The sequence below is a fragment of the Bufo gargarizans genome, chromosome 4 (assembly GCF_014858855.1).
Source record: "Bufo gargarizans isolate SCDJY-AF-19 chromosome 4, ASM1485885v1, whole genome shotgun sequence".
Classification (NCBI taxonomy): domain Eukaryota; kingdom Metazoa; phylum Chordata; class Amphibia; order Anura; family Bufonidae; genus Bufo; species Bufo gargarizans.
The window spans coordinates 44,477,822-44,503,344 of NC_058083.1; the positions used below are offsets into that span (position 1 = coordinate 44,477,822).

At 46.8% G+C, this 25,523-nt stretch overlaps 1 protein-coding gene across 9 annotated transcripts in view; it reads right to left on the minus strand.

Annotated features, from left to right (window-relative positions):
- Positions 1-25,523, minus strand: part of HMBOX1 (homeobox containing 1) — a 78,640-nt gene that overhangs the window by 26,585 nt on the left and 26,532 nt on the right. For all 9 annotated transcript variants that reach the window (XM_044289512.1, XM_044289511.1, XM_044289510.1 and 6 more), the window contains exons 2-3: positions 14,931-15,100; positions 6,595-7,065 (exon numbers count right to left, since the gene is read on the minus strand). In XM_044289512.1, coding sequence (XP_044145447.1) covers positions 6,595-7,065; positions 14,931-14,962 — 503 coding nt within the window. In that variant the 5' untranslated portion in view covers positions 14,963-15,100. The remainder of the gene's footprint in view (positions 1-6,594; positions 7,066-14,930; positions 15,101-25,523) is intronic.

Consider the following 25,523-nt stretch of genomic DNA (forward strand, 5'->3'; position numbering starts at 1 on the left):
ATAATGCTAGAGACCCACAATGTACTCGACTCACCACCCTTTACCTCTCTCCTCCACCTCCCATTTTTCCTCTGCCTTTCTTCCCTTTCTCTTCTTTTCTTTCCTTCTCCGTCTTTTTGCTTTATAGTCCAAGGATCTGAGGCCAAGTGGGTTTATGGATTGTTCGTTGATATATGAAAACTGATTTGTCATATTTTTTTCTGTGAACTCATATTGTACCTTTATGTCTCAGAATTATTATGACCTCATATAGAGCTCCTAGTGTGTAGGCGTTTCTTTTGCTGTATCGTACTTTATAATTTTTTCAAAAATAATAAAATATGATTAAACATAAGGGAAAATAATAGCATTCTAAGGCTACTTTCACACCTGCGTTCAGGTGTCCGCTCGTGAGCTCCGTTTGAAGGGGCTCACGAGCGGCCCTGAACGCAGCCGTCTGGCCTTAATGCATTCTCAGTGAAGGCGGATCCACTGAGAATGCATCAGCCTGCCAGCGCTCAGCCTCCGCTCCGCTCAGTGAGCGGACACCTGAATGCTGCTTGCAGCGTTCGGGTGTCCGCCTGGCCGTGCGGAGGCGAGCGGATCCGTTCCGACTTACAATGCAAGTCAATGGGGACGGATCCGCTTGAAGATGACACCATATGGCTCAATCTTCAAGCGGATCCGTCCCCCATTGACTTTCAATGTAAAGTCTGAACGGATCCGCTCAGGCTACTTTCACACTTAGAAAAATTTTCTAAGTTATAATGCAGACGGATCCATTCTGAACGGAGCCACCGTCTGCATTAATATGAGTGGATCCGTTCAGAACGGATCCGATCGAACGCTAGTGTGAAAGTAGCCTAAGTAGAATGCTAAGTAGAAGGTCAATATAATAAACATACACACCCCAGTATAATAAACATTGGTGGCGCAGTGCGCCCCCCCCCCCTGTGGTGATATCACTGTGCTGATCACATGGTACATCACATGATCCAACACCATGGTAATGGACCATGTGATGAGCTCAGTGACGTCACCACAGGTCCTGAAGAAAGAACAGGAGACCGACAGCTACGCGATCAATTGGAGGAGGTGGCACTGCCCACTGCGCCACCAATGTTTATTATACTGGGGTGATGGGGGGGGCGCATCTGACAGATGTTTTAGTGTCTCCATGTTCTGACAGAGCTATAGTTTTTTTATTTTCTGGGCGATTGTCTTAGGTAGGGGCTCATTTTTTGCGGGATGAGGTAACAGTATTATAGATACCATTTTGCGGGACATAAGTATTTTATGATCGCTTGGTGTTTGTGATGTAAGGTGACAAAAATGGCATTTTTTTTTTTTACAGGTTTTTATTTTTTTTATGGTGTTTATCGGACAGGGTGGAGCATGTGATATATTTAAAGAGCCGGTCATTACGGACACGATACCTAATATGTGTGGGTTATTTTTTCTGTTTGTTATTATAAAATAAGGGAAAAAGGGGTGTTTTTTTTTTTTTTTTTTTACTTAAAAACTTTTTTTTTCTTTATTTCTGACATTCACTTTTGGGGGTCTGATCCCCTCTGCAATGCTTTACAATATATCTGTATTGTAATGCATTGCCTGTTAGTGTACTACAGTGAGTAGTACACTAACAGGTTGCCTAGGAGACGGGCCTGAGCTGGATCTCCTGGGCACCCGTAGAAGGCAGGTACCGATGGCGTGCAGGGGATTGGGCAGCCTTTTGACACATCGAGTCCCCGCCACAGCAGCGCGAGGATTCGATGCGCTTCCTCACCCGACACAAACCCCTTCTATGTTGTGGTCAGCGCGGACCGCGGCATAGAAGGGGTTAATCCGCTCGACATCGGCTTTTACAGCAATGCCGGCAGATACAGCAGGGGCCCGGCTACCAGGGACTGCCGGACCCCTGCAGTGATCGGTGCCCGCCCTAGGGGGCATTCTGGGGGTTCAATCCGGGTGTCCATCCCTTCATAAACCCAGAACTTGTGAGTGTACCCTCCCTTTGAACAGTAATAGGGATTTGTCTATGCAGACATTTTGGGGTGTACACTTCTGAAAACTTTGCGTTAAAGTGGTCAAGGACGGGCCTAATTTTGAACAGATGGTCAAATGCGGGGTCATTCTGGGGTGGGCACTGTGCATTATCGTTGTAATGCAAAAACTTCAGTATTGATTGGAATCGATTACAGGCCATAGTATTACTGTGAACTGGAGTGTGGTACAAGACATCGCACTCCAATACTGAGTAATCTTAGTTTTTTTTACTAGGCCCATATTGAGCAAGAGCCCCAAAAAGGTCATCATCTCTGCTGCTTTTACTGGGGTCCAACCTTGGGGTCTAGCGTATGGCGATGTGGGGTGCTGGGAAATAAATTTGTTTGGGTTACCATCAAATTTATAAAATCTTCAGAGAAAAAGAACAAAAAAAAAAAAAAAAGAAATCAATTTTAGTAAAGCCCGCACAGTCTATCTGAATTCCTGAGCTGCCCACAAACTCAGGAATTTGGGGCTGATAATTCTCAAGGTGTGGGGTCTTTCTGGGGGGCTGCCTCCGCCGCTACCCTGGGGCGCCTTCTAGACGGTCCTTCATCAGCAGATGATGATTATGATGATGAGGGGGTAGAGGAGTAGAGGAAAGTGGTATCCTCTTCTCCTTCATTGGCAGTCTCAGTATCGGAGGCAAGAATGGCGAAAGCCTCTTCAGTGGAGTAAACTCCTTGGGATGGACGGGCCATTCTTATTTTATTGGGGTGTGAAATGTGTAAACCTTTTTTTAGTGTGAGGGGTGTGTATGTTGTGTTTTCACACGTGCAGGGGCTTGTAATAAATTAGAAATTACGGTAAATTTTAGGAGTGAAGGGAAAAATAAAAAAATGAAATACAAAAAAGTATTTTCTGCACAAAAAAAATAAAATAAATAAAAAATTGGCAGTGCAAACTGAGCAGACGCTATCAGTAATTGACATTACTGATCGGTGCTCAGTGGTTGCAAAATGCACAGATGCAGATGGTGCTTTCGTGCAAATTCTAAATCGACACCAACTGAAATATATATATCTAAGGGTACTTTCACATTAGCGTTTTTCTTTTCCGGCGCTGAGTTCCGTCACAGGGGCCCTATACCGGAAAAGAACTGATCAGGCATATCCCCATGCATTCTGAATGGAGAGTAATCCGTTCAGGATGCATCAGGATGTCTTCAGTTCAGTCATTTTGACTGATCAGGCAAAAAGAGAAAACTGCAGCATGCTACGGTTTTATCTCTGGCGAAAAAAAAACGCAAGACTTGAGTGAATGCCGGATAATTTTTTTTCCATAGGAATGCATTAGTACCGTATCCGTCCTTTAAAGTGAGAAAAAAAAAAAATACCTGATCCGTTTTGCCTGATGACACCGGAAAAACGAATTCGGTATTGCAATGCATTTTTCTGACTGATCAGGCATTTTTCAGACTGATCAGGATCCTGATCAGTCTGAAAAATGCCTGGTCAGAAAAAATTACATGCGTTTGCATACAGTTTGCCTGATCAGGCAGGCAGTTCAGGCAACGGAACTGCCTGACAGAATCAAACAACGCAAGTGTGAAAGTACCCTTACTACCACTAACTGCAGGTCTTTTTTCACAAAAAATTAAAATCAAAAAAATCTAAAATGTGCAGGTGCAAATAAGCACACTACGGATCGCTGTTTTGCATCTTACAAATTGTATATTTATCAAGTTCTAGCATACATTATAATCTGCATCACTATGACACAGGATATAAGGGCAAAGTAATAGCAGGCTAATAGTACAAACAGCCCTCGATTCCTCTTTAGGCCCCCAAGGCTGACTGTTCAGGGGTCCTCAATCGCATGACCGGGGAACACCAAGTCCTGTTCAATCTTGACCATGGCGTCTGTAACGGATCACCTGGCACCCCGACTGAGTACCTCTGTTGCTAGATGCTCCTAGTGCTTTCCGAGGACACCAAGCACTCCACTTGACACCGTACGCACTGCAGACCCCGCGAACCGCCGTAGCTTGGTTGAGGTCTTAGTGTCTCCTACCCACCCTGGACCTACGACAAGGTGAACCTCTCCTAAATCCAGAGAGCAGGAACAGCTCTTACAAGAGCTAGTAGTTATAGCCAGGGGAGTATAGCAAATCTTCAGCGTATAGCAATCCCCCAGTTTTGATCAGTTATCCAAACACCAGTCTCAACATGATGAAGGATAAAACAGGAACACTTTATTGAGGGCTACTCGCCCATATTTATGCAGGTCCCCATCTGGTGGCCACGCCCTTAGGGGACCAGAAGGGAGACTGTGACACAGGACAGATATGCAGCAATTCAGGATACACAGACACAACACATCCCCACAATGCATCATGGTTTCCTCCTCTCTGCCCTGGCGACACCCGAGGAGCAATCCAATTATGTCTCAGGACAAAGGGAAATTGCCAATACACATGTGGAGACAACAGGACAGGAATCACCACCCAAACACACAATGGCACACCCCCACAGCAAACACAGACATTTAACATATCCCCAGATCGCTCAAGTCTGAGTGCATATCATTAGGTGAATGGCACTCAGAATACACGAATACAATACTATTAGCTATCTGGGTACCCTCACATAACATACCATTTAACCGAACGCATAATAACATAAAATACAATTCCAAAGACAGATTAAAGTTGTGCGGCCGGTCTGTCTTCTCCTTTAAAGTTAGTATGGGCCATAATCCTGAGGCAAGAGGCTGGCAAACAGCCCCCTCCAAAACACCGTGGCGAGGTTGGTTTCGCCACATCAACCAAGGGGATCTTACAGTTGGGATCGGTTCCTCCATTCACGGCTTATGTTATAGGTAAAGTCTGCACCAGCCCCATGTCTGGCAGAGCAGATCTGCCTCTTAATAAATAGGTGCACCCAGACTGGAGTATGGGTACGTCAGTGTTGATAAATCTCCCTCACTGACTGAAACGCCAGCAAAATGTGGTCCAAGCACGCAGTCATCTCAACGTGATCAACCATGGCGTCAAACCCAAGATGGACAGGTGACTGGGCCACCAATATCAGTCTTGAAGGCTTCAGAGTATGATTTAGTCACTGGAGACCAGCGGTGGTGTCAATTGTCAAACACAATACAGCTTAAAAAGTGAACGAAACCCAATTAGAAAGAGATTGGCTCAGATATACAGCTTTGTTCTTGGGCAAAACTCCAATAATAAATCAGAATAGGGCCGGACGTGGAGGGGGCTGCGTGATGTGGTAGGAGGATGTAACCGTATCGGGAGCCAAGTGGAAATTTCTCAGTCTTACCCTGGGTTCACACCTGAGCGTTCTGAAAGGAGCGCTCTGTATGCGCGATTGTACCGGCGTTTACAATCGCGCATACAGAGACAGGCGAACACACTGTCACTCGTTCCCGAATATCTATGTGCGGGAACGCGCGACAAAACGCCCCAAAAAAGCTCAAGAACTTGTTTGAGCGTCGGGCGTTTTACAGCGCGATCGTACGCGCTGTAAAACGCCCAGGTGAGAACCATTCCCATAGGGAAGCATTGGTTTCTTCTTGTTGAGCGTTTTACAGCACGTAGGAACGCGCTGTAAAACGCTCAGGTGTGAACTTAGGGTTAGGGTTCATGCACACGGCCGTTCCGTGCATTGGGGACAGCAATTTGCGGTTCCCAATGCACGGGCAACAGCAGTCTGCGGAATCCGCACGGATCTAGACCCATTCAACTTGAATGGGTCCGTGATCCGTCTGCACCGCAAACATTTTTTAAATGTTCTATTTTTTTGCGGTGCAGAGAGAAACCCCACGGAAACACTCCATAGTGCTGATGTGGGGTTCAGTGCCTCCATTCCGCACTGGACATTCCGGATTGCAGACCCATGCAAGTGAATGGGTCCGCATCCGTGATGCAGGATGCAAATGGCCGGTGCCCATGTATTGCACACCTGCTGTGTGCACGAGGCCTTAGTCCGTCTGAAAGCTAAAAATTCCCAGTAAAAAAAAAAAAAAAAAAAGAGTCCGAGTCGTCCTCTTAAGATGCAAACAGTCGCTTATTGTGAAGATTTCCATCTCTCTGTGGGTGAGAGATGATGGTGGAAAAAAGGATCACGCATGCTGGGAGAAGGGGTGTATGGCCACTGCATAGTGCTAGTAAGTTGGACCTGATCCCTGTCGAAGCTCCAATGGCAGCCGAATTGGTTGTCCACCTGGGTTGTGCCCAGTTCTAAACTTTACCCCCTGTTTACAGGATACGTAATTGATCGGTGAGGGTCCGACTGCTGGGACCTCCACCAGTAGAGGGGTCCTGTGCCCCAGTATGCATAAAACGGCAGGTTGTGTATGTGCATTCTCTATGGGACTGCTGGAGGCGGCCGAGCTCTGGCATTTATGATCAGCAGTGCTCATGCACAACCTGCCACTCCATTCACATGAGGAGTCACAGGACGCCCTGTTTTCGTGACTGGTGGGCCCACACTGATTAGCTATGTGTACAGTATCCTGTGGACAAGAATGGGAGACTAAAGAATTTAGAAGGGATCTGTACGTGTTAGAATGAATGTGAGCCAGCCGTTAGGTGTTTGCAATGTGTGCACCAACCTCATGAGCTCCTCCACCTTGTCGTCTATGTCCAGATCCTCCTCGGAAGCCTCGAAGCTGTACGACCTGGGGCCGATGCTGTTGGTGTGGTAGCGTGTTGGGGACAGTTTGCCGTTGGAGGTCGGAAGCCTCTCGCTGCTCTCTCTCCCGTTCTGGTTGGTAGTGCAGGGCTGCGGGGACGTGTCACAGCTGTTGCTGGGGGACGGGGACATGCCGCAGTGGAGGGTCTGTGTTGAGGCGGTGGAGGACGTGGCGGGGATGGTGTTGGTGCTGTTGCTGTAGGTGTTGCTCCCGTAGGTGGTTCGTCTTCCAAACTTATCGCTGTGTTCTTGGTCCAGGCGCTCCAACGTCTCCAGGGCGTGAAGGATCTCGTGTTTGGTCATTCCCGTGCGTCGGAGGCGCTGGAGCAGGTCTATCTGCTCTATGGTAAATCTGGGTTCATCCGTATAATGGGACATGGTTTCTGGCAGACTGGAAGAAGACAAAGACGAGTTAGGAGGGTGGAGGCCGGGTATGATCCAGACAGAGCCGGCCATAGAGGTCAATGAATGAAACAGTCTACAAAGGCCTAATATGGCTCACAGCTGAGGGTTTGCAACAATTGTATCCTCAGGCAATCCTCTGAGAGGACAAGTTATCCTCCTGCTGTGATAGTGCATTACAATGTATCAGCCCTCAGACCAGATGGTTTAGATTGGATACAACTGTAACAAACCCTCTGCTTTAAGGGGACAGGTTTTCATCCTCTGCATGCAACCATCCATTAAAGGGGTTGTCCAGGAATTGTATATAGATGGCCTGTCCTCCATCAATGGAAGCAGCGCTGCAGTTACCGCTTTCGGATGGAGCTGTGGAGTTCTGGCGCCGACTTCCGGTACAAGAAATAAACAGCTGATCGGCAGGGGGGGTGCGGAGTGTCTGACCCCTGCTGATCTGATACTGCAGGCTGTCAATATCAAAATCCTGGACAAGCCCTTTAAGGGCTCTTTCACACTTGCGTTGTCCGGATCCGGCGTGTACTCCATTTGCCGGAATTACACGCCGGATCCGGAAAAATGAAAGTGAACTGAAAGCATTTGAAGACGGAACCGTCTTCAAAATGCGTTCAGTGTTACTATGGCAGCCAGGACGCTATTAAAGTCCTGGTTGCCATAGTAGTAGTGGGGAGCGCGGGAGCGGTATACTTACAGTCCGTGCGGCTCCCGGGGCGCTCCAGAATGACGTCAGAGCGCCCCATGCGCATGGGGCGCCCTGACGTCACTCTGGAGCCCCCCGGGAGGTAAGTATGCTGCTCCCCCGCTCCCCACTACACTTTACCATGGCTGCCAGGACTTTAGCGTCCCGGCAGCCATGGTAACCATTCAGAAAAAGCTAAACGTCGGATCCGGCAATGCGCTGAAACGGCGTTTAGCTTAAGGCCGGATCCGGATCAATGCCTTTCAATGGGCATTAATTCCGGATCCGGCCTTGTGGCAAGTGTTCAGGATTTTTGGCCGGAGCAAAAAGTGCAGCATGCTGCGGTATTTTCTCTGGCCAAAAAACGTTCCGGTCCGGAACGGAAGACATCCTGATGCATCCTGAACGGATTTCTCTCCATTCAGAATGCATTGGGATAATCCTGATCAGGATTCTTCCGGCATAGAGCCCCGACGACGGAACTCTATGCCGGAAGAAAAGAACGCAGGTGTGAAAGAGCCCTAAGAAGGTTGTTATGACTGCAGCCATACAAAGCAATCCTCTGTGAGTTCAACATCAGCACAAGTCTCTCCTGACCTGATAGTCTGTTACAATGTATCAGTGCAGGTAAAATGTACCAGTATGGAGTCCAGACAGTTCGGGTCCATTCACACATCCGTAGTGTATTGCGGATCCGCAATACACCCGGCCGGCACCCCCCATAGAAATGTCTATTCTTGTCTGCAATTGCGGACAAGAATAGGACATGTCTATTTTTTTCCGGAGCCGCGGACTGAAAGATTGGCGGCGCGCTCCGTAAATGCGGATAGCACTCTGTGTGCTGTCCGCATCCATTCCGTCCCCATAGAGAATGAATGGGTCCACACCCGTTCTGCACAACTGGGGAACGGATGCAGACCACAATTGCGGATGTGTGAATGGAGCCTTAAAGGGGTTGTGCTATCTGGGACATGAGTGGAGTATCGCTAGGACCACCAGAGGTGGGACCCACACCCATCTCCAGAACAGGACACCCGAGCTGAGCAGAGAACAGCGTAGCCGCCCTCCACTTATTTTTATGGAGGTTCCAAAAATAGGCGAATGCTGGTTCAGGTTTTCCAGCAGTCCCATACAAGTGAATAGAGCGGTGCTCTCTCCATTCATTTACAGGGGACCTCCTAGAAATGAATGCTGAGAATACCACGCTCTCCTTCACCTTCAGGGACCCGTTTTGGAGGTCGGCCTCTTTACAAGTGTTGATGTTGAGGACCTGTCATCAGGAGACGTCATTAATCATATCGACCCCTTGCTGTTCAGCTGTTTGAAAAAGCCACTGAGCCAGGTGCTGCGGCCTCTTCCGAGGGTGCTCACATGTACTCAATGGGATTGCCCTGCAATACCAAGCACAGCCACTATACAATGTCTGGCGCTGTGCTTGGTTGACAATGAAGTGCCCCTGACAAACAGAGCAGACCCCCACAGATCATCAACTATGGTTACAGTGATGGCCTCTATTAGGGACAGGACAGAGTCTTCCACTCCCTTCTTATTCCCACTACCGGCGTCTTATCTCCACATTCCTGACCTGACTCAAGGACTCTCAAAGTTTCCTACTTCTCCTTGTACAATACTTCATTGTGCCCTCACCTCTGTCGGTTGCATTCCCCGTATAACAAGAACAGATGCTCCAGGATTGTTATCACTCTGTGTTGTGCCATTCCTCTATTATTCCTTCCAGAAGTTGTCAATTAATTGCTAGCAGTTTGCTAAGAAGGTCCAGCTGGGTGTTACCAGTTGCGGGTGTGTCCCATTCACAATCTATTATCCAATCACTGCTGCCAGACTGTACAATGACAAGCCCCCCACCCCCCAAACTGGTAACACCCATCTGTACCCTTCATTGCAAACTGATGGCAATTTATTTCCCTCTCCCAGGTCCTGGTTCCTGAGGGGTCCAATTTGCCTAATAAGAAGATCCGTCAGGTTTCTTTCTCTGAACAGAGACTAAAATAGTGTTTCCATTCACTGACAGAAAACAGATCTTGAAAAAGGGTGAGGAACTAAAACACAAGGGATCTTATAAAAGTTGCAGAACTGTTCATGACGCCATGATTTCACCTTATACAACCGGAGTATCCCATTAAGAGGATGCACCAAATTTATGATGAAGCATGCGCAGGAGTGTAAAATGCTGGTGTATGATAAAGGCCCCCCATTATGCCCATGCATGTAACGGGGCGCTGTGTAATGCTTCATTTGCCCTGTGGTGGCACCGCAGGAGAATTTAACACAGACTGTCCAGATCTCACAGATTATGATCTCTGGGGGTTTCTGAACCAGTGTGGCCATTTCTTGTTTAAAAAAATAAAATAAAAAAGTGGAGTTAGCCCAACGGCTGATGGTGCCGAATGGGACATCCATCAATTCTGGGGATCGGCCATCAGAACCATAAACCCAGAAAACCCCTTTAAATTGCTGTTCTGCAGCTCCCTAACAAACTTCAATTTCTCACAAATTTTCAAGATAATCGTTTGCTGTCAGTGAATGTGACCACTGATTTACACAGGCAGCAGCCTCCCGCCAGCAATACCTGTGAATGGTGTACTTCCGGAAAAATAAAACCGATGAATAATGACCGTGCTGCGGCTTTAAGAATCCAGAAAACTTGGGAAACCCTTTAAGACGAGGTTATGAGACGGCAGCGGGTGTGAGTGCCGAGTGAGCGGCAGCGGGGCATCCGAGTGAGCGCCGTGTCTGGTCACCCGTGTGGTGTATACAGGGCACGGTCTGATTAATGAGGGCTCGGTAATTAAACTACAACAAAAGGATAAAGGGAAAAGTAAACCTTTTCAGACATCGTAGGAAGAAGAGGAACTCTGGAGACAACTCACTGATCAGCCAGAACAATGAAACCAGTGATCCTGTGCACAGCTGGGACGTGATACAATGGTATCCAGTGCAGACAATGCTCTGCGACTCCAGACTGATACATTGTAGCAGAGACTGTGCAGCCGCTGCCGATGTGCTGAGCTCCATGGTCTACACTGGATACCATTGTATCACTTCTCAGATGAGAGCAGGACCAGCTGTGTGCAGACAAGTGTCCTCATTCACTGACAACAAGCAGAGCTCTTGAAAATGGTGAGGAATTGAAACAAAAACAGTAGTAGACTCTCGACTGCCCCCCCCCCCCCCCCATGTTCGGATGCAGGGGGAAAGAGATGGTGCATGTAGGATTTCAGCATCATCGCCGGGGGTCCGATATGGGAACGATGATCATCGCCGGGGGTCCGATGATCATCGCCGGGGGTCCCATATGGGAACGATGATCATCGCCGGGGGTCCCATATGGGAACGATGATCATCGCCGGGGGTCAGATTTGGTAGTGACGATCATCACAGGGCTCAGATTTGGTAGTGACGATCATCACAGGGCTCAGATTTGGTAGTGACGATCATCACAGGGCTCAGATTTGCAGCAGGCCAAGGATTCTTCAAATAATCCTCGTCAAAAATAAAGGTTTACGCTGGGATTTCTGAAGCAGATGATCCTCATTGTATTTCCCGTATGCCATCAATGTCCCAAGATGGGCCAACCCCTTTAATATGCCATGTACCTGAAAACTGCCGCACACTCATTATTCTGCACCGATTTCTTACTGCTGCATGTGAACGAGCGAAACGTCAGCGTCTAAATCCCGAAAGCATCCTGAACGTACGACCATGGCCTCCTGATCCCCGGAGAGGGAAAGTCAGAGCAGGCCGTGCGATTATCACATAGGAAGAAAGCAGGACTGTACAGGGAAGCTCCCAATCAATGACTACCTGCAGAGGAGCCGTCTAAGCCCCACCCCTCATCTAAGCCCCACCCATCACTCAGCTTCCTGTCTGATACGCACTCGCAGAAGGAAGGGAAGAAACAATGGCTGCCTTCCTGGGACACAGACTGAAGACATATTTTTCTATCAATGATAATCTAGCAGATACAAGGGAAAAGCAGCACGTCATGGGAAGTGTTCTTTAAAAAAATGTTTGCGTCCCTTTAAGACCACAGACATCTCAGCTCCTGGTGGTGAGAAGTTCAAGGGGGAGGGAGAACGGTTTTGAGAGATTATTTGAAGATTTCATATTTATTCAGATACCAAAATTAAAGCGAGAGAAAACAGACAAAGAAAAAATAGGGGAAATGGACAAAAAGGAAAGGAAGAGGAGCAACATCCTCATCATTAGCGAGGATCCCCCCCCTCCTCCGCCTCCCGGCCTATTATACAGTGACAGCAGCTTAAATATAGCAGCCGCTGCTTACAATAGAGGCATCAGGAATCTCATTGTCTCACTGCCAAGGACAAGACGGGGGCTGCCTGGCATCAAAACCCTCAAATGTATCTTCCGTTTGAAGCCTGGTGAGAAGTAGAAAATCCAAACCTGAGCCAGCTCGGGATATTGGGGGGCCCAGGCGTCGAGGGTTAATTGTGGGCACAATATGAGGGTCCATTCACACGTCCGTAGAATGGGTCTGCATCCGTTTACCTGGAGCGCGCCCTAGATCTTCAGATCTGCGGCTCCGGAAAAAAAATTGAACATTTGCGGATCTGCAATACACTACGGACATGTGAATGGGCCCCGAGTGAGACATACAGGGCGGGACATCCCGTCTCTTCATCACTACAGCTATACGTCGAGTGATTTCTACGGGGTGTGCGCGCATCCAGCTCTGCTTCATGTGAACGACCCCCACCCCAGGCGGCTGAAATATTAAGCTGGTCTTTGCAGCGGTCTGATATAGTCCGTTTTAATTGCACACCATTTACAAGACCTCTGCTTGCTGTCTCTGTCCTGATGACACAGGTAGGTCCAACGTAGTGCCTATACTGGAAACATTGCTCCACAACGTATTTCTAAGGGCTCTTCAGGTACGCATCTCCTGTCCCCCCTCTACGTGCTTTTCAGGTACATCGCCAATGCAGGCGAGTCAGTCTCGGATGGACGTGGTAATTAGTAACACGAGCTCAGAAATATTTACCCCACGGGGAGCTGAACCGTAAAATCTCAATTTCAAAGCTCAAACTGTGATGGGAAGCGGTGATGGGCAGAGGACGAGGCGCGCTGCCCGTCTCAGAGTCCATGTAATGATGGGTGTGAATGGACGATCAGCTCCTGTTATGGGGCAGGAGGCGCTGAATAAAGCAGCCAGGCAGAAAATGAGCGTCTGATCAGCGGCCATGCAAACAACTTAATGAAAGTGCATTTATTTAAACAGCGGTGAAGCATGGTGGTGTACAAACAACCTGCCTGTAAATAGTCCCAGGGCCCCGTAATCTGCTCAGAGTAATTCCCGTCATTACATCCCTGCTAATATGTCCCTGCAGAGCAACTGAACGAGAGCTAGACTTAGTAAAGCAGTGGAGAAGCCAGGTAAGGGTGCCCCCTGGCCAACGGCGAGGAGGGTGCCCCACAGGCCAGTGCCCAGAGGAGAGGAAGGTGCAGCCCCAGCATACAGAAGAGAAGAAGGCGCCCCCTTGGCCAGCGTCCAGAGGAGCGGACAAGACACTGTTAATACGTCCCTGCAGAACAAATGAACCAGAGGTAGACTTCCTAAAGCAGTAGACAAGCTAGGGGAGGGTACCCCCCTGGCCAGCGCCCAGAGGAGAGGGGGAGGGTACCCCCCTGGCCAGCGCCCAGAGGAGAGGGGGAGGGTACCCCCCTGGCCAGCGCCCAGAGGAGAGGGGGAGGGTACCCCCCTGGCCAGCGCCCAGAGGAGAGGGGGAGGGTACCCCCCTGGCCAGCGCCCAGAGGAGAGGGGGAGGGTACCCCCCTGGCCAGCGCCCAGAGGAGAGGGGGAGGGTACCCCCCTGGCCAGCGCCCAGAGGAGAGGGGGAGGGTACCCCCCTGGCCAGCGCCCAGAGGAGAGGGGGAGGGTACCCCCCTGGCCAGCGCCCAGAGGAGAGGGGGAGGGTACCCCCCTGGCCAGCGCCCAGAGGAGAGGGGGAGGGTACCCCCCTGGCCAGCGCCCAGAGGAGAGGGGGAGGGTACCCCCCTGGCCAGCGCCCAGAGGAGAGGGGGAGGGTACCCCCCTGGCCAGCGCCCAGAGGAGAGGGGGAGGGTACCCCCGTGGCCAGCACCCAGAGGAGAGGAGGAGGGTACCCCCGTGGCCAGCACCCAGAGGAGAGGAGGAGGGTACCCCCGTGGCCAGCACCCAGAGGAGAGGAGGAGGGTACCGCCGTGGCCAGCACCCAGAGGGGTGGCCCGTATGCGGAACCATTCATTTCAATGGGTGCTAAAAACAAAAACAAAAAAAAAAAAAAAAAAAAAAAAACACACGGAAACGACTCCATGTGCATTCTGTTTCCGTATAACCGCATGGCCGTTCTACAAAAAGGACAGAACATGTTCTATTCTTGTCAGTCTTGCAGACAAGGTTAGGCATTGTTACAAAGGATCCGCCAAAGAAACGGATACAATACAGGTGTGACATGGACGTCTTCTATATTTTTTGGACCGCAAAATACATACTGTCGTGTGCATGAGCCCTAAATAGTAACCTAATTATTTACAATTAGTCTTTTTAGGACTATAGACTGCCTTATTATAACATATGTCTGTTACCTGTCATCATAAAACTTGGCTTTTAATTCTAGCTTCAATATAATACTCTAATACCCAAAAGCGCGCTAGCTCCAGCCTCCACCTCTCCCTGATTTTATGGATCACTACTATTGTGAATGGCTAGGGTCTCTTGTTATGGCACAGCCACCACGGAGCGGACAGAGCTCACTGCTCCTGGTTCTACTTTCTGACACCATCTGCTCACAGGTGATCGGCGGGCGTGACAGGTGTCGGACCACCAATCAGGTACTGATGGCCTATCCTAAAGACAGGTCGGCAATATCTAGAGCAAAGGCCAGCAACCTCCGGCACTCCAGCTGTTCTGAAACTACTACTCCCAGAATCCTCCTTTAGCAAGTGTGCATGCTGGGAGTTGTAGTTCTGCGGTGCCGAAGGTTGCTGACCCCTGATGTAGAGAGTGGAAGACCCCCTTTAATAACTGGGGAGAGATTGCTTGAGAAAGTTTTAGAAAAATTTACATACATATAATATACTGCAAAGTAATAACACAAAGGTAAAAGCAGAAGCCTAGGAAGACGCAGGAAGCTGCTGACCTCAGGACACTTCCGTCTGCAGATGGACGCATATCAGCAGGATCATAGGCGAGGCCAGCCACGGCCGGGCACCATGCCGGGGACAGAGAAGATCCGATCCAAGGAAGCGGCTACGCGGCCCTTTCGGGAAACACTTGCTGGTCCCTTGCGTCCTCAGTAACCAGAAGAACCTGCAGAAGTAAAGTAAAAAGAACATTAAAAACAAATCCATTACATATACGTAAAACGCAAATTCCGTATGTTATATAAAGGCTTCCTATAAAGCTGGGCCCCATCCAAGGGACGGTCACAAAGCCTTCCCAGACACCGGAATGGTTGCGTTTCCCTAAGAATCTGCTGCTCGGGACTAGAGCACAACTGGGCGACAACCCCTGTGGGGGGCTGCAAACAGCGGCCATGCTGGAAGTCGCCCAGCTTCCCCATATACACATACAAGAAGAGTCGCCCTTGGATTCTTCTTCTTCTTCATCTACTCATTTCACTTATTCTTCTCAGACGCACCAGAAATGACCGAGTACCTGTGTGGGGTACAAGCCTCAAAATGCCACCTGCCAGGAAGAGAAGCGGGAGGGCGGCGCAGGGAAACAATGCATCGGAGCGCGGAGGACAGATTCGGAATAAAGATTACTCAGACTTGGCAGAAATGCTGCATCTCGGGAAGAGAAGAAAAAAAAAACGAGACACGGGAAGAATCTCCTAGGTATAGAGATGGATGTCAATAGGGCTGTCTGAGATAGCAGCTAATTGAAAAACAAGGCAGCAGGACTTCAAGCGAGCGGGAGGAGGAGGAGGGGGAGACAAAGCCACAGACGACGTCTGACATTTACACGCCGAACCTTCCGGATTGACGTCTGCTCCGGCTAAGAGGGGGTTAAACGCTGCGCGGTGAAAGTCGCTGGGAGCCGAGAGGCAGGAAGCGTCGCCTTCAAGGGCCCTTCAGTTATCACAGAGTCAGTTCATTGCCCAACGTAACAACGTGCAAAATAACAGAAAAATAAATAAAACAAAAACATTTCACAAAACGAAGCCGAGCTTTTTCCTGGCGGGAGATAAAACAGTACGTCAGCGCCCGTGTTATACCAGTGTATAAGAGTAATTACACTGACGAGCGCTGAACATGGGACCCCTCCACTCAGGCGTCTTCCAAGGATCAGAACTTTATTTTTCTCAAACCGGAGACGTCCGAGGTCTTGGTGGAAGGAGCGGCACTTGTCGGACACCTCAGAGTTTTATTTAATTCAATTTAATTACGGCAAAATGCAAAACAACAATTTCCCCGCAGTTAATCAATGTCACAAATTATTTCAGGAAGTGACAGGTGCGAGAATACAAAAAACATGGGCATTACTTTACGTTGTAGGACGTGTACTGGATAAAGTGAATTTACCGTAAAAAAACGATAACTTGGTTACACATTTTTTTTTTTACATAACCTTCTCATTACTTTTATTATTCAAATCCGAGAGAACGTTTAATAATTTTGATATTTATGCTTTTAATAGAATAGTGAGTGCAGCTCTGGAGTATAATACAGGATGTAACTCAGGATCAGTACAGGATAAGTAATGTATGTACACAGTGACTGCACCAGCAGAATAGTGAGTGCAGCTCTGGAGTATAATACAGGATGTAACTCAGGATCAGTACAGGATAAGTAATGTAATGTATGTACACAGTGACTCCACCAGCAGAATAGTGAGTGCAGCTCTGGAGTATAATACAGGATGTAACTCAGGATCAGTACAGGATAAGTAATGTAATGTATGTACACAGTGACTGCACCAGCAGAATAGTGAGTGCAGCTCTGGAGTATAATACAGGATGTAACTCAGGATCAGTACAGGATAAGTAATGTAATGTATGTACACAGTGACTGCACCCAGCAGAATAGGGAGTGCAGCTCTGCAGTATAATACAGGATGTAACTCAGGATCAGTACAGGATAAGTAATGTAATGTATGTACACAGTGACTGCACCCAGCAGAATAGTGAGTGCAGCTCTGGAGTATAATACAGGATGTAACTCAGGATCAGTACAGGATAAGTAATGTAATGAATGTACACAATGACTGCACCAGCAGAATAGTGAGTGCAGCTCTGGAGTATAATACAGGATGTATCTCAGGATCAGTACAGGATAAGTAATGTAATGAATGTACACAGTGACTGCACCAGCAGAATAGTGAGTGCAGCTCTGGAGTATAATACAGGATGTAACTCAGGATCAGTACAGGATAAGTAATGTAATGTATGTACACAGTGACTGCACCCAGCAGAATAGTGAGTGCAGCTCTGGAGTATAATACAGGATGTTTTAGGGCATCACCAGGACAATAGCAGGAACATAACGAGGTAATGTCTCAGCTCCTCGGCCTGCAGTGACTGTCCTTCTCAGAAGATGAAGGAGAAATAAGACAATCGGAGCACTAATAGATGATTTGTGCCAGGAGCGGCGCCTTTAAGCAGTGCTAGGACTGCAAATAATTCAGAAATGGAATAGCAACAATCTGTCAGCTCCCATTATGAGGAGAGCAGCGCGAGGAGCAGGCGCTGGCCGTGTAATGTGATCACAGCTCCTCAGCACACTGCTCTACAGGCGGTGGGGAGAACAATCAGCGCTCCGGGTACAGAACAGTCAACTTAGGCTCTCCAGAGTATGGGGGACACTGTATACAGGGCCGCACTGCATGCTGGGAGATGTAGTGTACACCACGGGCACGCAACAGCCTCATAGTACTCTATACTCCTATCTACTGACAGCTCTGCATTACTCTATATTCCCATACATATACTCTCAGCTGTATATTATCTGATATACTCATATACTGGTACCTCTATACCGTCCTGTACACCCATACACCTGCATACTACACTGACACTTCTATACCGTCCTGTACACCCATACACATACTGACAGCTCTATACCGTCCTGTACACCCATACACCTGCATACATATACTGATACCTCTATACCGTCCTGTACACCCATACACCTACATACATACACTGACAGCTCTATACCGTCCTGTACACCCATACACCTACATACATACACTGACACCTCTATACCGTCCTGTACACCCATACACCTACATACATACACTGACACCTCTATACCGTCCTGTACACCCATACACCTACATACATACACTGACACCTCTATACCGTCCTGTACACCCATACACCTACATACATACACTGACACCTCTATACCGTCCTGTACACCCATACACATACTGACAGCTCTATACCGTCCTGTACACCCATACACATACTGACAGCTCTATACCGTCCTGTACACCCATACTGACACCTCTATACCGTCCTGTACACCCATACACCTACATACATACACTGACACCTCTATACCGTCCTGTACACCCATACACCTACATACATACACTGACACCTCTATACCGTCCTGTACACCCATACACATACTGACAGCTCTATACCGTCCTGTACACCCATACACATACTGACAGCTCTATACCGTCCTGTACACCCATACACATACTGACACCTCTATACCGTCCTGTACACCCATACTGACACCTCTATACCGTCCTGTACACCCATACACCTACATACATACACTGACACCTCTATACCGTCCTGTACACCCATACACCTACATACATACACTGACACCTCTATACCGTCCTGTACACCCATACACATACTGACAGCTCTATACCGTCCTGTACACCCATACACATACTGACAGCTCTATACCGTCCTGTACACCCATACACATACTGACACCTCTATACCGTCCTGTACACCCATACTGACACCTCTATACCGTCCTGTACACCCATACTGACAGCTCTATACCGTCCTGTACACCCATACACATACTGACACCTCTATACCGTCCTGTACACCCATACAACCTGCATACATACATATACTGGTACCTCTATACCGTCCTGTACACCCATACAACCTGCATACATGCATATACTGGTACCTCTATACCGTCCTGTACACCCATACAACCTGCATACATACATATACTGGTACCTCTATACCGTCCTGTACACCCATACACCTGCATACATACATACACCGATACCTCTACACCCATACACCTGCATACATACATACATATACTGGTACCTCTATACCGTCCTGTACACCCATACACATACTGACACCTCTATACCGTCCTGTACACCCATACACATACTGACACCTCTATACCGTCCTGTACACCCATATACCCTGCATACATACATATACTGGTACCTCTATACCGTCCTGTACACCCATACAACCTGCATACATACATATACTGGTACCTCTATACCGTCCTGTACACCCATACAACCTGCATACATACATATACTGGTACCTCTATACCGTCCTGTACACCCATACACCCTGCATACATACATATACTGGTACCTCTATACCGTCCTGTACACCCATACAACCTGCATACATACATATACTGATACCTCTATACCGTCCTGTACACCCATACAACCTGCATACATACATATACTGGTACCTCTATACCGTCCTGTACACCCATACACCTGCATACATACATACACCGATACCTCTACACCCATACACCTGCATACATACATACATATACTGGTACCTCTATACCGTCCTGTACACCCATACATATACTGATACCTCTATACCGTCCTGTACACCCATACAACCTGCATACATACATATACTGGTACCTCTATACCGTCCTGTACACCCATACAACCTGCATACATGCATATACTGGTACCTCTATACCGTCCTGTACACCCATACACCTGCATACATACATACACCGATACCTCTACACCCATACACCTGCATACATACATACATATACTGGTACCTCTATACCGTCCTGTACACCCATACATATACTGATACCTCTATACCGTCCTGTACACCCATACAACCTGCATACATACATATACTGGTACCTCTATACCGTCCTGTACACCCATACAACCTGCATACATGCATATACTGGTACCTCTATACCGTCCTGTACACCCATACAACCTGCATACATACATATACTGGTACCTCTATACCGTCCTGTACACCCATACACCTGCATACATACATACACCGATACCTCTACACCCATACACCTGCATACATACATATACTGGTACCTCTATACCGTCCTGTACACCCATACATATACTGATACCTCTATACCGTCCTGTACACCCATACAACCTGCATACATACATATACTGGTACCTCTATACCGTCCTGTACACCCATACAACCTGCATACATGCATATACTGGTACCTCTATACCGTCCTGTACACCCATACAACCTGCATACATACATATACTGGTACCTCTATACCGTCCTGTACACCCATACACCTGCATACATACATACACCGATACCTCTACACCCATACACCTGCATACATACATACATATACTGGTACCTCTATACCGTCCTGTACACCCATACATATACTGATACCTCTATACCGTCCTGTACACCCATACAACCTGCATACATACATATACTGGTACCTCTATACCGTCCTGTACACCCATACAACCTGCATACATGCATATACTGGTACCTCTATACCGTCCTGTACACCCATACACCCTGCATACATACATATACTGATACCTCTATACCGTCCTGTACACCCATACAACCTGCATACATACATATACTGGTACCTCTATACCGTCCTGTACACCCATACAACCTGCATACATGCATATACTGGTACCTCTATACCGTCCTGTACACCCATACAACCTGCATACATGCATATACTGGTACCTCTATACCGTCCTGTACACCCATACACCCTGCATACATACATATACTGATACCTCTATACCGTCCTGTACACCCATACAACCTGCATACATACATATACTGGTACCTCTATACCGTCCTGTACACCCATACAACCTGCATACATGCATATACTGGTACCTCTATACCGTCCTGTACACCTATACACAATACATGACTGCTCAGTTACTTTTATTTGGCATTAAAGAATTTAAATCTAAACAGCAACTTAGATAAAAGAGATAAAACCCAACACAAGATGCAGGCATTCACGAGCATTCATAAAAAAATAATAATATATAAATAAGGTACAAGGCTTCAGCATATTAGCCACAAGAGCTGACACTTCAGTCAGACATTGCAAGTGCTTTGATCACTCCTCGACTCATAGCTCTAGGAACGAAGGCTTCACACCGAGGAGTCACAGACATGCAGCATCTTCTCCAGGACATCTGTCCCATCATAGAGAGAATATCCCATCAGACAAGGTTCTGACCCCTACTAAGGAGTATAGAAGCTAGCCATACTGTATGTCCTGCCAGGAGTCAACATCTACAGCAAAAAGGAGCTAGGTTGCAGTGATGGCTAACTTCCGGCACTCCAGCTGTGGTGAAACTACAACTCCCAGCATGCTTCATTCATTTCTGTGGAGTTCTGAGACCAGCCAAGCGAGTCTGCATCTTGGGAGTTGTAGTTTTACCATAGCTGGAGTGCCGGAGGTTAGCCATCACAGGTCTAGGATGTAACTGTTAGCCACATAGCAGAGCCCAACGAGCGCATTATAACACATCAGATGGTCAGGTAAAGCAGCTCCATCTCCTGCACTGGTCGCTGGTAAAGCAGATGAAGGCCGGTAACAGACATTGAACCAAATGTACAAGAATATAACTACTATAATACTACATCCTATGTACAAGAATATAACTACTATAATACTGCCCCTATGTACAAGAATATAACTACTATAATACTGCCTCCTATGTACAAGAATATAACTACTATAATACTGCCTCCTATGTACAAGAATATAACTACTATAATACTGCCTCCTATGTACAAGAATATAACTACTATAATACTGCCTCCTATGTACAAGAATATAACTACTATAATACTGCCTCCTATGTACAAGAATATAACTACTATAATACTGCCTCCTATGTACAAGAATATAACTACTATAATACTGCCTCCTATGTACAAGAATATAACTACTATAATACTGCCTCCTATGTACAAGAATATAACTACTATAATACTGCTCCTATGTACAAGAATATAACTACTATAATACTGCTCCTATGTACAAGAATATAGCTACTATAATACTACCTCCTATGTACAAGAATATATTACTATAATACTGCCTCCTATGTACAAGAATATAGCTACTATAATACTGCTCCTATGTACAAGAATATAACTACTATAATACTGCTCCTATGTACAAGAATATAACTACTATAATACTGCCTCCTATGTACAAGAATATAGCTACTATAATACTGCTCCTATGTACAAGAATATAGCTACTATAATACTACCTCCTATGTACAAGAATATATTACTATAATACTGCCTCCTATGTACAAGAATATAGCTACTATAATACTGCTCCTATGTACAAGAATATAACTACTATAATACTGCCTCCTATGTACAAGAATATAGCTACTATAATACTGCTCCTATGTACAAGAATATAGCTACTATAATACTACCTCCTATGTACAAGAATATATTACTATAATACTGCCTCCTATGTACAAGAATATAACTACTATAATACTGCTCCTATGTACAAGAATATAACTACTATAATACTGCTCCTATGTACAAGAATATAACTACTATAATACTGCCTCCTATGTACAAGAATATAACTACTATAATACTGCCTCCTATGTAGAAGAATAGAACTACTATAATACTGCTCCTATGTACAAGAATAGAACTACTATAATGCTGCCTCCTATGTAGAAGAATAGAACTACTATAATACTGCTCCTATGTACAAGAATAGAACTACTATAATGCTGCCTCCTATGTACAAGAATATAACTACTATAATACTGCTCCTATGTACAAGAATATAACTACTATAATACTGCTCCTATGTACAAGAATATAACTACTATAATACTGCTCCTATGTACAAGAATATAACTACTATAATACTGCTCCTATGTACAAGAATATAACTGATATAATACTGCTCCTATGTACAAGAATATAACTACTATAATACTGCCTCCTATGTACAAGAATATAACTACTATAATACTGCCTCCTATGTACAAGAATATAACTACTATAATACTGCTCCTATGTACAAGAATATAGCTACTATAATACTGCTCCTATGTACAAGAATATAGCTACTATAATACTACCTCCTATGTACAAGAATATATTACTATAATACTACATCCTATGTACAAGAATATAACTACTATAATACTGCTCCTATGTACAAGAATATAACTACTATAATACTGCTCCTATGTACAAGAATATAACTACTATAATACTGCCTCCTATGTACAAGAATATAACTACTATAATACTGCCTCCTATGTAGAAGAATAGAACTACTATAATACTGCTCCTATGTACAAGAATAGAACTACTATAATGCTGCCTCCTATGTAGAAGAATAGAACTACTATAATACTGCTCCTATGTACAAGAATAGAACTACTATAATGCTGCCTCCTATGTACAAGAATATAACTACTATAATACTGCCTCCTATGTACAAGAATATAACTACTATAATACTGCCTCCTATGTACAAGAATATAACTACTATAATACTGCCTCCTATGTACAAGAATATAACTACTATAATACTGCTCCTATGTACAAGAATATAACTACTATAATACTGCTCCTATGTACAAGAATATAACTACTATAATACTGCTCCTATGTACAAGAATATAACTACTATAATACTGCTCCTATGTACAAGAATATAACTACTATAATACTGCTCCTATGTACAAGAATATAATTGTGAAGGTTCATTCACACATCTGTGTGTGTTTTGTGGATCCACAAAACACGGACAGCTGCAATGTGCGTTCCGCATTTTGCGGACCGCACATTGCCGTCACTAAGAGAATATGCCTATTCTTGTCCGCTATAGGGGACAAGAATAGGACATATTCTATATTTTTCAGGATTGGAATTGCGGACCCGGAAGAGTGGGTCCGCAATTCCGGATCGGGGCCGCACATAGAAATGTATGGGTCCGCAATTCCGTTCCACGAAATGGAATTGCGGATGTGTGAATGGAGCCTTAGACACATTTTCCAGGATTATTTGGCAGCAGCTCTGGATGTGACTGGAGTGTACACTCCACAATGATGAAGGGCCTCGCCTCACTGTAAAAATCGCCCGTCTCTGCGCAGGATGTGGACGCTGTGGCCTCTGACGATCCATTTGGATAACGAATGCCGGCTCGTTAGAGGGGTCAGAGCTGCGGTGACAGACGGGCGCATATTTAGCATACATTGCTCCTGATGACATATCAGTGTCCGCGCAGCGCTGACCCCGCCATCACACGGAGATAATGCACTCATTACGCCATACAGGAGAGGACAAATCAATAGCAAATTAACACTTATCAGGCAGCGGGAGGTTAACAAAAAGGAAGAAGAATGTGTTACAGTCCGCCCGCATTCATCTTCATGGGCTGTCAGTAGCATCCGTCCGGGGGCCTTCCTGTTACCCAGAGGACGCCATAAACTGGAACTGCGACCAAATCACGGAAAGAGGCCCAGACTAAAGTGAGAGGAGCAGAACCTGGAGCCAACAGGAGAAAGCGAACATAAAGGGGTATTCCTACTGCAAAAGGTCTGATGGGTGCCACAGATTGTCATCTCCATCTCTTCTTGTTCCTGGACGGTTTTGGCGTTATCCTGCTGATAGAGGGCACTGCCATTAGGGGGCACCGCTGCCATGAAGGGGAACATTGGCTGAACATTGGTTAGGTAGGTGGCATGAGTCGCATCCAGCTTATGCCAGGACAAAAAGGTCTCCAGCATGCTCAACCTGCGGCCCTCTAGCTGTTGCAAAACTACAGCTCCCATCATTCCCGGATAGCCTACAGCTATCAGTCTACAGAAGGGCATGGCGGGAGTTGTAGTTTTACAACAGCTGGAGGACCGCAGGTTGAGCATCCCTGGCCTAGAGCGTCGCACAGCCTCCACCTTTCTTAGTGCACCCTGGTACCACCCCCACCGCAGGTAAGTGACGCTCACGCACCCGTCTGTCCACATGATGTAACCTGATTCATCAGACCAGGTGCCCCCAGGACCAGTTCTGATGCTTACATGCCCATTGTAGATGCCCTCAGACTCTGACCAGTCTGCGGCTACAAAGCAAGCGGCGATGTCCTGACAACTTTCTACCATAGCCAGGAACGTTGTCAGCTCTGCTGTGGGATCGGACGGCTCGCCTTCACCGACGCACCCATGAGCCTTGGGTGCCAGTGACCCTGTATCTAGTTATCCTCCCTTGGACCACCTTTGGTAGGTACCAAGCACTACATCCCAGGAACACTGCCGAGCAGATGTTCTGACCCAGAGGTCCCTGGTCCGCCGCTCAGATCCTCGCGCTTCCTCATTTTTCCTGCTTCCAACCCATCAAGCTCAAGGCCTGCCTTAGCTTGCCACTTAATACATCCCAACCCCCGGCAGGAGCCGTAGCGCCCATATAATCGGTGCCCGCTTCTACACCGGGGTTAGAACGTTACGGCCAATGTGAACAGTCGCACTT